Source organism: Schistocerca piceifrons, chromosome 3 (genome assembly GCF_021461385.2).
Source record: "Schistocerca piceifrons isolate TAMUIC-IGC-003096 chromosome 3, iqSchPice1.1, whole genome shotgun sequence".
NCBI classification, from domain to species: domain Eukaryota; kingdom Metazoa; phylum Arthropoda; class Insecta; order Orthoptera; family Acrididae; genus Schistocerca; species Schistocerca piceifrons.
The window spans coordinates 396106444-396118360 of record NC_060140.1 but is presented as its reverse complement, the minus strand read 5'-3'; the positions used below and the strand labels follow the sequence as shown (position 1 = coordinate 396118360).

The window sequence follows — 11917 nt, the reverse complement described above, 5'->3', positions numbered from 1 at the left end:
GCAACATCTCACAGCTCGCGTTCAGTTCTGCATTCCCACGTCAACTTGCAGCTTCGTCTCTGGCGAAACGTGTTACTCCCAGGCGAGTCCAGATATCCGTGGACGCAAGACGATGGTCGTGTTGGTGTGTGGAGACGCCATGGTGAGCGGCAGATGCCAATTGCAGTCCAGAAAATCGTCAGACTTGGCCAGGGTTCCCTGACGGTGTGGGGAGGCATCACTGTTGACAGCCGTTCGCAGCTTGTCTCTGTCCGTCGTCGCCTTATTGCTAGGCAGTACATTTGACAGAACCAGTTGGACCATGTCGTGTCTGCTGCATATGGTGGTGGTTCTGAATTCCTCCTCATGCATCATTCTCACAGGGCCCATGTGGCGGGCTTCATCGTGGATATCTTGTGAAGCCTGAGTCCTCATGTAAAACCCATCGAGCATTGTATCACAGGCTCTCCGACAATTCTCAAGAGCTCTCACTGATGAATGGGAGTAGATACCACAGGACCTCCTCCGCAGACTTATAAAGAGGATGCCACGTATATGATAAACGATCGCGAAGGACGTATACGTTACTGAAGCTCTTAAAGTCCAATGAAAGCACCCATGATGACGAGATAAATGATTGTTTCCACTTTTTCTTCCTCACCTGTCAGACATTTCCTCAATTATTGCTGAATGGAGCATGGCAGATGCCCAGAGTCATGCTCCTGTAATTCTTCTGAGAAGTGTATTTTTTAACAATAACTGAGCAACGATTGATGTCTCCATCGCGACCGAAATGACATTACTTCGAAGAAGTGTGGTTTGCTGGACGGAAGGAAGGATTTTACCAGTGTGCTTATCAGAGGAATCTTTCTGAAAGGCAACTGAAGCGACTTGCGGAGACCACAGATGGGCTGACGGGGATTTTAAATTCTCGTCCCCAAAATAAGATTCGGAACTGCAGATCTATACCGTTCGAGTCGATTTCCAAGAATAATATACTGAAGTGCCAAAGAAACTGGTGTAGACATGCGTATCCAAATACAGAGACAGGTAAACAGGCAGAATACGGCGCTGCATTCGGCAACGCCTATATAAGACAACAAGTGTTTGGCGCAGTTGTTAAATCGGTTACTGCTGCTACAATGGCATGTTATCAATATATAAGTGAGTTTCAACGTGGTGTTGCAGTCGGCGCACGGACGACGGGACACAGCGTCTTCGAGGCAGCGAGGAAGTGGATTTTCCCGTATGACCATTTCACGAGTGTACCGTGAATATCAGGAATCCGGTAAAACATCAAATCTCCGACATATCTGCAATCGGAGAAAGATCCTACAAGAACGGGACCAACGACGACTGAAGAAAATCGTTCAACGTGATAGAAGTGCAACCCTTACGCAAATTGCTGCAGATTTCAGTGCTAGGCCATCAACAAGTGTCAGCGTGCGAACCATTGAACGAACATCTTCGATATGGGCTTTCGGAGCCGAAGGTCCACTCGTGTACCCTTGATGACTGCACGACGCAAAGCTTTACGTCTCGCCTGGGCCCGTCAACGCCGACGTTGTACTGTTTATCACTGGAAACATGTTGCCTGGTCGGACGAATCTCGTTTCAAATTGTACCGAGCGGATGGACGTTTGGGGATTTGGAGACAACCTCATGAATACATGGACACTGCATGTCAGCAGGGGACTATTCAAACTGGTGGAAGCTTTGTAATGGGTGTGGGACCTGTAAGCATCCTGTCTGATCACCTACATCCATTCATACCCATTGTGCATTACGACGGACTTGGTCAACTCCTGCAGGACAGTGCGACACCTCATACGTCCAGAATTGCTACAGAGTGGCTCCAGGAACACTCTTCTGAGTTTAAACACTTCCGCTGGCCACCAGACTGCCTAGACATGAACATTATTGAGCATATCAGGGATGCCTTGCAATGTGCTGTTCAGAAGAGATCTCCACCCCCTCGTACTCTTACGGATTTATGGACAGCCCTGCAGGAGTCTTGGTGTTAGTTCCCTCGAGAACTGCTTCAGACGTTAGCCGAGTCCATGCCACGTCGTGTTGCGGCACTTCTGCGTGCTACACGATATTAGGCAGGTGTACCAGTTTCTTTGACTTTTCAGTGTATTAGTCGAAAACAGATAAACGATGTAAATTTCTGGTTTATCACAATGACGGATGGTACGCGACTCCGGGCTCAGAAGCAAATTACTGCCGTAGATTCAAGAGAAAGATTTTATTAATGGAGAAACAAATGTCTTTGCCGGACAGAGAAAAGAGAAGTAGAGAGAGTTAGGTGACGACGTCGGGCTTGGTCCTGCCGGTGAACTCCTCCAGGCGGAGTACGTCGAGGGCGGCCCTGTAGAGCGGCTGCACCACCTCCGCCGGGTCCAGGTCGGTGCGCTCGGGGTCGGGCTCGTAGCGCTCGCAGTAGATGCGCACCGTGCTGCCAGAGCTATCGGTGCCGCCCAGGCGGAACACCAGCCGGCTGTCGCCCTCGAAGCGCACCCAGATGCCCTGCAACAAGGTGCCTACCTCGCTACTCGCTAGCTTCCTGCCCGCAGTAGACGCATCACTGTCACATCCGTATGTTGCGAACTACAAGACTTTTTTTTCTTCCAAAAATGCCGGCCGTTGTGGCCGAGCGGTTCTAGGCGCTCCAGTCTGAAACCGCGTGACCGCTACGGTCGCAGGTTCGAATTCTGCCTTGGGCATGGATGTGTGTGATGTCCTTAGGTTAGTTAGGTTTAATTAGTTCTAAGTTCTAGGTGAATGATGAACTCAGCAGTTAAGTCGCATAGTGCTCAGAGCCATTCTTCCAAAAATTGCCTCCAAAATACATGTGCATCTTATACTCGAAATTAATATAAAAATTCCCATGTTTGATTCAAAATTCCCGTCAGTCTTAAAAACACCGTATATTCTATGCAACGGGAAACCCATTTATATCCGGCCATAATGGATTCAACTGGTAGCAGCAGTTCACCGGTGCGACGAACTTCAGTTGCGAGGATTCTCAAGCTTTCCCTGCCGCTCCGCCAACAAACCCGAAACACTGTCTAGCCTATGATGCGTCATTGCAGTCTACATCGCCAGTGAGCTTGAACTGAAAGTGATTTTAATAATTAGTTTCGTAATGGAAAAAAGGTGTTACATGATGTGGGCCATAAATTGGAAGTAGTCATATATGCAGAAGAACATGGAAACAGCAGCTGAGCGGTGTTTCGTCCCTCCATCAACAGAAAAAAAAAACATTCGCAACTGGCGGGCTAGTAAAGCAAAACTGAAAAAAAGAGGAAGACTAAATGTGCAAATAGAGGACTGAGTACAAAATGGCCAAAACTAGGAGATGACGTTGTCGGATGTGAGGTCCTCCAGTTATGCAAAACACCATTTTTCTCAGTACCCAACAATTTTAACTGGGAACACGGCCAATACAAGGAGCTGCAAATCAAAATGATGGATACTAGGAGATGACGTATCGAAATGGATTCGAGAACACCGTCAAAATACCACTGTAATTAGTACAAAAATGATTCAATTACGCCCTCTTAATCTAGCGCTACAGTGGAACTTAGCAAATATTTGGGAATTTGTGGCAAGTTTCCATGGGACCAAACTGCTAAGGTCATCTGTCCCTACTACTTAATCTAACTTACGCTAAGGACAACACACACACCCATGACCGAAGGAGGACTCGAACCTCCGACGGGGGTTCCGCGCGAACCGTGGCAAGACGCCCTAGACCGCAGACTTCAAGAATGAAGTTGGTAGATTCTACAGGTTCGTGATGCGTCATGGACTTAACATCCGAACCAGACCAAAATATATTAGAAAATACGAAAGATCGCGAAGAGAAAACATTATCTTCCCAGCGCATTATTATTCAACATCGAACGAAAACCAGTGTTTTACCACGCCAAATAGAGAGTTAGGACGAAATTTCTGACATCTGATACACCGTATAACAGAACTGTAGCCATGAGAGATGCTAGAACTGTAACTATAAAAAGTGGACACGAAAAAATTCACTACACTGTTGTCCTTTCATGTTGCGCTAACTGTACTAAACTTAATCCAACGATCATTTTCAAGTGCAAAATTATGCCAAAACCTTCTGAAATACCGCCAGGTGTCGTCGTTCACGTACATGACAGGGCTTGTACGGACGAGGCTGGTATGAAACCATGGATTAACAGAGTGTGGGAGAGAAGGAAAGGGCTTCATTGAAGAAGAGTTCTCTTCTTGTGCTAGATCAGTTTAGTAGCCATTCGAAAAATTCTGTGAAAGAGAAATTGTGTCAGGGAAATACAGAGCTTGCTGTTATTCCGGAGGACTTACTTCGCAACTGCAACCTTAAAAAATAAACCATTCTAAATTTATATGAGAGGGCAATGAAACAAATCGATGGAGTCTGAAATACATCACGAATTCACCCTGAAGGGAGCTTAAAAAACCTACAATCAGACATGTGAGTCAGTGGATAAAACAGTCGTGGTCTAGAGTGAGAGAAGACATTATTGTTACACCTTTTAAGCAGTGCGGCATAAGTAACGCTCTCGATGACAGTGAAGACCATATATGAAGAGTACAACGATGAAAATGAAGGGGAAGAGGAAGAAGAAGCAGAAGAAGGCGAAGAAACTTCAGATGATGATTTTCAGGGATTTTGAAGGTCAGTTCTGTTTTATAAAATAAGAATTTTTTTAGTCTAACTTTGCAGTCTAATAATAAAAATGGTAAAAATGTTTTTTTTTAAATACCTGAAAATTAAGGAGTGTCTTACAGTCCATAGGGTTTTATAGTCCATAAAATATAATATGCTTACACGAAGGCAATGCTCTATCGATGACTTTACTGGGTCGAAACGGTAGACAGCAAGTGTTTATACCATTAACTCCAAATCCAATGACTTGCACAAAGAAAGACAGATAGAAAGAAAATTGTACACTGCCAAGCAATCGCCCCACTGACTCTAAATAGACTGCATCTAACATCGCCCCATTAGGGGAAGGTGCGGTAAAGTAGCCAATCAAAGTGAAATTGAATTTTCATGAAACAATGGCTATTAACTGAAGCTTGTGGTGTATTCACCTCGAATCTACATACTTTAAAGTATCACACCAAATATTTATAGCTAATGTAAGAGTTATTTTATAGGATATATAAATGTTTTTCTAAATGCTTACATAGTGGCCACTTTTCCGTAACTAATGGGATAAAGTGGAGAGACGTTTCCCACCATTCCCAAAAAGATTGTTCAGTTTTCATAAATGGATAGGCTTATAGTTTTTATTCCACCTTTGATTATTATTAGAAGAACAATAATACAAATGAGAAAGGAACGTGTTGCAATTCATTGTTGGCACAAAAGGTCAACAATTCCTAATGATATAAATAGAGAAATAAAGGATTAATTATGGGTTACCATTTCAGTCTGATTCATTCACAATTTATCCACTCAGAAAAAGTATTAAGACATGTACAAAATTAGCTTGTGAAGCTGTCATCTTCTTCACCGTATCCAGCGCACATTTCATGAGACCAGCGTTTACAGTTCCGAAATCTTATCTCCACCCAGTCTTACCCTGCCATTTCAGACTCTTTGTTGAAACGATGTGATATTTTGTTGTGCTCTGCCAACGGGAATGCTGATCACCGCAGGTCATTCAACGTAATTGCATAAAATTACTCATTTAAACGTAATTAAGGATTTATAGCTCTTGTTCTTCAATGAACACTGCCCGTAAGTTGCCCATAACCTTTTTACTGCCAACGACACCTCTATATTTCCAGAGAATTCTTCGTTTTAGCGTATATTACCTGGAATATGGAATTGTTTTGCTGCTGCTGAAAAAGACATGTTATCTTTCTTTATTGCTTCAGTTACCTTTTGCCTCGTAACAGGGTCCCACGTCTGTTGCTCTGTTTTCTGGATGTATTTTCTTGGCATTTTGAAGCTCTTGCAAACCCTTGCAGAAGAGCAGCATAACGGATATTAGTTTTGCGTATAATACGATTTCTAATGTTTTAATTTCAACTGTTATACTATGCATAAAATATGGAATTAGCTAATTCTCATTGGGACAAACAGACTGAAAATGAATTGTTGAGAATAGTGGCCATCTGTCGGGAAACGTTGCCACCTTGGCCACATTTCCCAACGTGTAGCGTGGCCTATTTTCCCGACCGAACGCCATGTCAGTATCAGTGGCTCACACGCGAAAACAAGACAGCCGAGGGAAACAACAGTGACTTATATTTATAAATCAAAAGGCATTGCGTAACCCGTGATATCGCAAAAACCTATTGATCTACATAAAAACAACTAACATGAAACGATCGAAAAACCTAAATTTTTTCACAGAAAGGTAAAGGAGAAAGCTTCTTTTTTCAGCGTCACTGACAACACTAATGGTGTCGATTACAGCTAATATGGCCACTTCTTGATAGGAAGCAACACTGTTAACGTCGTCAAATAAACAGTGGCCACTTTTCTCAACCTGCGCACTTTACCCTTCTTTCCCCCACGTGCCAGAACCTTATTCTTTTACTTTCTAAGCATTTTTTCGACATTAATGTGATACCCTGATTGATAAATGAAAGAAAAAGCTGTTTTAAAAAAGTTCAATACATTAGTACAATAACTAAAGACCATCCCATTTTTAGAACATTGACCAAATTAGCTGTCAAAACGCACAGTATTAATGTCAATGCAGAAAACTATAAGAAATGTGGTGAACAAAATAAAAACATTGTTTGTAATACCAGAATACTAATTTTCTCTGAAATGAAATTTACCCAAGTCCACATTGTAAGTAGGCTGTTTAGGTTTTTTATTGGTAACGCCACCTCTATATGAAAAATCACTGGCTGTGCTGTGTGCAGTCTGTGGCTAGTTTGCATTGTTGTCTGCCATTGTAGTGTTGGGCAGCGGCAGCTGGATGTGAACAGCGCGTAGCGTTGCGCAGTTGGAGGTGAGCCGCCAGCAGTGGTGGATGTGGGGAGAGAGATGGCAGAGTTTTGAAATTTGTCATGAACTGCTATATTTATATATGATGATATCAAGGTAAATACATTGTTTGTTCTCTATTAATATCTTTCATTTGCTAACTATCCCTATCAGTAGTTAGTGCCTTCCATAGTTTGAATCTTTTATTTAGCTGGCAGTAGTGGCGCTCGCTGTATTGCAGTAGCTTGAGCAGCGAAGATTTTTGTGAGGTAAGTGATTTGTGAAAGGTATAGTTTAATGTTTGTCAGGGCCATTCTTTTGTAGGGAATTTTGAAAGTCAGATTGCGTTGCGCTAACAAAATATTGTGTGTCAGTTTAAGCACAGTCGTGTATAATTTGTTAAAAAAAGGGGACTTTTCATAACATGTTCTGTAAAATCTTACAACTTTCATAGTGGCGCATGATGAGGATCAGTTATAGGACAATTATGTTTGCAAATGCGAAGCAGGTGTGTGTTTAAGAATATTTATTTATTGAGTCAAAGTTCGACATGAATTATTGAGTGTCCATTCAGTATGAAATGAAACAAAACAATTGTCATGTATACCAGTATTGCACCTGTCACACATTTTTCTCGTTTCTCCCCCCCCCCCCTCCCCCTTTTGCAGTCAATTGTGTTTTACTTGACACAATAAAGTGGTTTCGTGGAGCTAGTCATACACCTTCGCTCATCCATCCTCCCATCACTTTGCTAACAAGTGGTCCTCTGTATTTCAGTGTTGATCTAGTTTTCTTTGAAAGGTGCGTTATTATTCTCCTTTGGACATCCAAAAGTGAGCGCTTCTCATTTAGGTTAGCAATTCGATGCACGCTCCAAGTGTTTACTATGTAGGTATCAATCACTTGGGTAAATAATGGCCACCATCACTTCATTGATCCATAATGTGATATCTGCTTGCTCAGGAGATCTATGCCTGCTACCAATACATGCTGTCACGAGGAAGCTTATGATACCCATTCCCAAGTAGTGTGCCTATAAAGGACTATAGCCCTTCTTTGGCTAGAAGCAAATTTATGTTGTTCTGTGGACAAGCATAGATTTTATTTTGGTCTATAATATTATTCACTAGTTCCTCAAACACCTTGTGCTCTGTCTCATTTACTAGACATTCTGCAACATAATTTTCATTGCTCTTACCCGGTTAACTAGTGTTTCTGTACGTTGGTTCACATTTGTACCACATACACTTACGTTCTGCGTTTTTTCTTTTGCGTTTTCCAGTCCATATCCTAACGCTTTTCTTCGCTTAGCTTCTGGCGATAAATCAGTAACATTAGCTTCATCCCTTGTGGTTATAAGTTCTACAGTGCCGGCTACATCTTGTACAATATAGTCATTGTTCAGTGAATTGTGTTCAATGTCTTCTTCATCTGTCATTTCATCAACATCGGATGGAATTATCACCAATCTTAAGCCAGCAGCATCGTCTTCACTCACTTCATAGCTCTCCAGTTCTGCTAAAACTTCTTCAGTTTTAAGTTCACGTGGCATGCTTTTATCCAGTTGGAATAGTAATATGTGAAAAGGAATATTTCATTCTACTAACAAACCCTGGAGAAAAACTCATATAATGTAAAGCAGATCTCAGTAATTTAAATAATAATTTTTGTACATGGTATTTGTACAACTATGCACATCTCCAAAGGAGTTATAATGTAACATGCAATTGCCCCTTAATTGGGAAGTATTGCACTTACTACAGGAAATCTTAAATATACTGAACGTACATTCATAACAAATATATTTTTATAACAAACATACTCAGACAACTAAATCACAATTCATTATTGTACAGGAACTACCATCAGGCATATAGTACAGCCAAGTAGGAAAACAGAAAATTAGCAAATTAATTCATTTCCTAAAATAAACCAATTAGAGAAAAATTATTTCTTTTCAATTTGTAGACATTGCAGCAGTCAGTTCAACCTTTAGTACAACAATCGAAGCTAGAAGTTTCGTTGCTTATGTAGAAATAAATAAAATATTGGCAACCCAAAAAGGGACATGGGTTAATAATGGGTTAAGGATCCATTGCAGTAACATTTTTGCATTGAAAGGTCTCAGTTTACTTGTCGCTTCAAATTCTGATAAAATTCCAAGTTTTTGATGACTGCCTCCATTAACATCGTCAGTGCTAAAACAGGCCCTCGTGAACTGGTGAGGCTCCCACTTTTATGCCCATAGGACAGCATCTTGGCTGTATTACTTCACAACACGGAAATGGTGCGTACAGAGGTGGCGCCCACTGCTTCCATAGATTTAGTTTGCGAGCTCTATCTATGGCTACTTGCAGTGTCATCCCTCGCATAAGCTGGTAAACTGTGAGAAGACTTCATCTGTGCTTTTTCTCTATCAAGTGCACGTTTCCATGCATTGCTAAGTGCACAACCTACTGGGATGTGGGAAACCGGATAAATGGCACGTCCAAGCAGGCCTACTATATACAAAAAGAATATTACACATTTTACACAGTGAAATGAGAAGTAATTGCTTGTTGAAGAATTAAATTTTAAATGTTTTAATAGATACGCTGTAAATTGAGAGTACACAAATACCCTTAGCGCTACAGTACTCCGAAAACTATATTCTGAACACTACGTCTGGCAAATGCAGTGGATACACCGGTTCCCTTCAGATCACTGAAGTTAAGCGCTGTTGGGCGTGGCCGGCACTTGGATGGCTGACCATCCAGCCGCCATGCGCTGTAGCCATTTTTCGGGGTGCACTCAGCCTCGTGATGCCAAATGAGGAGCTACTCGAGCAAATAGTAGCGGTTTCGGTCAAGAATACCATCATAACGACCGGGAGAGCGGTGTGCTGACGCCACGCCCCTCCTATCCGCATCCTCCTCTGAGGATGACACGGCGGTCGGATAGTCCCGGTAGGCCACTCGTGGCCTGAAGACTGAGTACGTCTGGCAAATGTCCTCCATTGTAAGTAAGGCATTGTCTGAGTCTAGCCTGACGTTAGCATAACCTCTCGTAATATATTGATAGGTATTTAGGCGTTTGATTGTTATGGATGCAACGGGCTGAAAGACTTTTGTTTCTCGGTCCTCCCATAAACGCCAAGATGTCCCGGAAAAGTGAAACGAAATGATCGTATATAGTATTTTTGGTCGAAAGACCACGTACAGCATCGTTTGGAAGCCTGGTCAAGTTTTTCTATCTGACGCTACTTTGGCGACTCGCGCGTCGATTAAGACGAGATGAAATGATTAGAACAACACAAACACCCACTTCCCGAGCGAAAAATATCTCCGACCCGGCTGAAACAAAACATAAACAGCATTCATAGAGATAGACTCAAGTTAATTTCACGCGAATGACGAATTAGTTTTGAGAGTTCACGGCAAATGATTCTTGGTACACTTGCCACTAGTCCGTACCTATTTCATGTTCTGGCTTTCTTCAGACTGATACTGCATGGCGGGACCGACTGCGTGCGAGTTCGATTTTATTCGGGGGTGACGGAAGCGAAGGGGGGGGGGAGCGAGGAGGGGGGCGAGCTCTGAGTACGCCCTTATAGTTGCCCCTTTCTGGTACACTTCCTCGTATTTATTACTCAGAAATTTCGTTACTTCATTAAGTACATGCTTTTCTCATTCAGATGAAAAGAATGAACGATTTGCATGTTAACGGCCTGAGAGTACAACTTACTACTGAAATTCTGAATGCCTGCTCACCTGGTCTTTGGTTACAGTTCCATCGATAGGGTCGACGTAGCGGTACTTCTCAGCGGCCTCGACTATCAAGTCGGCGTCCCCGAAGCATTCGCCAACCATGGTCCCACTGGCCACCAACTGCTCCAGAGCGAACATCATTCGCTTGCAGCTATCCCGGTTGCACTTCTCGAAGTCGTATCTGCGTAAAGAAAGCAGACAGCACTACGTCAACATTATATGCACAAGGAAAGGTTGTTCTTCAGGCTGCGTTTCGTTATTGTTGTCTGGAGAGTATTTTCCAGGGATCATAGTGCCGGCCTATGCTGGTGAACGCGGCTCCTGCTGCTTTGGCACTTCGACACTCCACCGATGTTCTAACTACTGTGCTGCGCTCAGGTGTGGATCGAAGGCTGAAGGGGGGCGGGGGGGGGGGGGGGGGGGGGGGAGAGGGTGTGGAGAGGGGCTTAGGAGTCATCCTCCTCCAAAAACAAAAGCACTGTACTAACCAGTAATGTAAACAAGTTATTACGAATATACCAAAACATTTTACAGTTTTATTGATATTATTATTAAAATCCTAGCATGTGATTGTAGCGGTAATAACAAATTATATTTGGTGTTGGGGAGGGAGGGGGGTGGGATAGACATTGAGGAACTGTGACCACCCCAGAATCTATCGCTCGATCCATCCCTGGCTGTGCTTCAGGACAGGTTCTTTTTTTTTTTTTTTACGTTTCATCCCCTTCTCTTAGAGAGGAGGGCGAGCTGTAGGAGAATTTGTCGAGGATGCCCTTCACGGCCATATGGTTCAAGAATATTATTGTGGTTTATGTCTTTCCTTTTTTAGTGTTCATGAAAGACACAAGCGGAAAGGGATTCCTAAGTCTCTCAATTGGAAATGTGTTTGAAGCGGATTTTTGGGAAAGGGTCTGGTTTTTGTATTACAGCCAGGCAAAAACCTTTGAAAATGGCGAAGGACAGCCCAGTTAAGAAGCACTCTGCACATTTCCCACTACTAATCCCCGACTCCAAATGAGATGTAGTTTGCCCCCAGCGCTGGACGGCGAGAAATGTTCTCCTCCAGACTGCGACATGGTCACACTTCCCCGGAGAAGCGATTTTACTTATTTTTTCCGCAGCCAACACTCGGAGATATTTTCTATAGCCAGGCATACGTCATACCCTTCACTCCACGGATGACGAAATATACTGGCACTTTGATGAAGCCAGCTTTGTTAGTGATATG

General features: G+C 42.9%; 1 protein-coding gene across 1 annotated transcript in view; it reads right to left on the bottom strand.

Annotated features, from left to right (window-relative positions):
* Positions 1-2283: 2283 nt before the first annotated feature.
* Positions 2284-11917, bottom strand: part of LOC124788690 (phosphoglucomutase-1-like) — a 90420-nt gene continuing 80786 nt past the window's right edge. The window contains exons 6-7 of the mRNA XM_047255970.1: positions 10693-10870; positions 2284-2508 (exon numbers count right to left, since the gene is read on the bottom strand). Of these exons, the coding sequence (XP_047111926.1) occupies positions 2284-2508; positions 10693-10870 (403 nt within the window). The remainder of the gene's footprint in view (positions 2509-10692; positions 10871-11917) is intronic.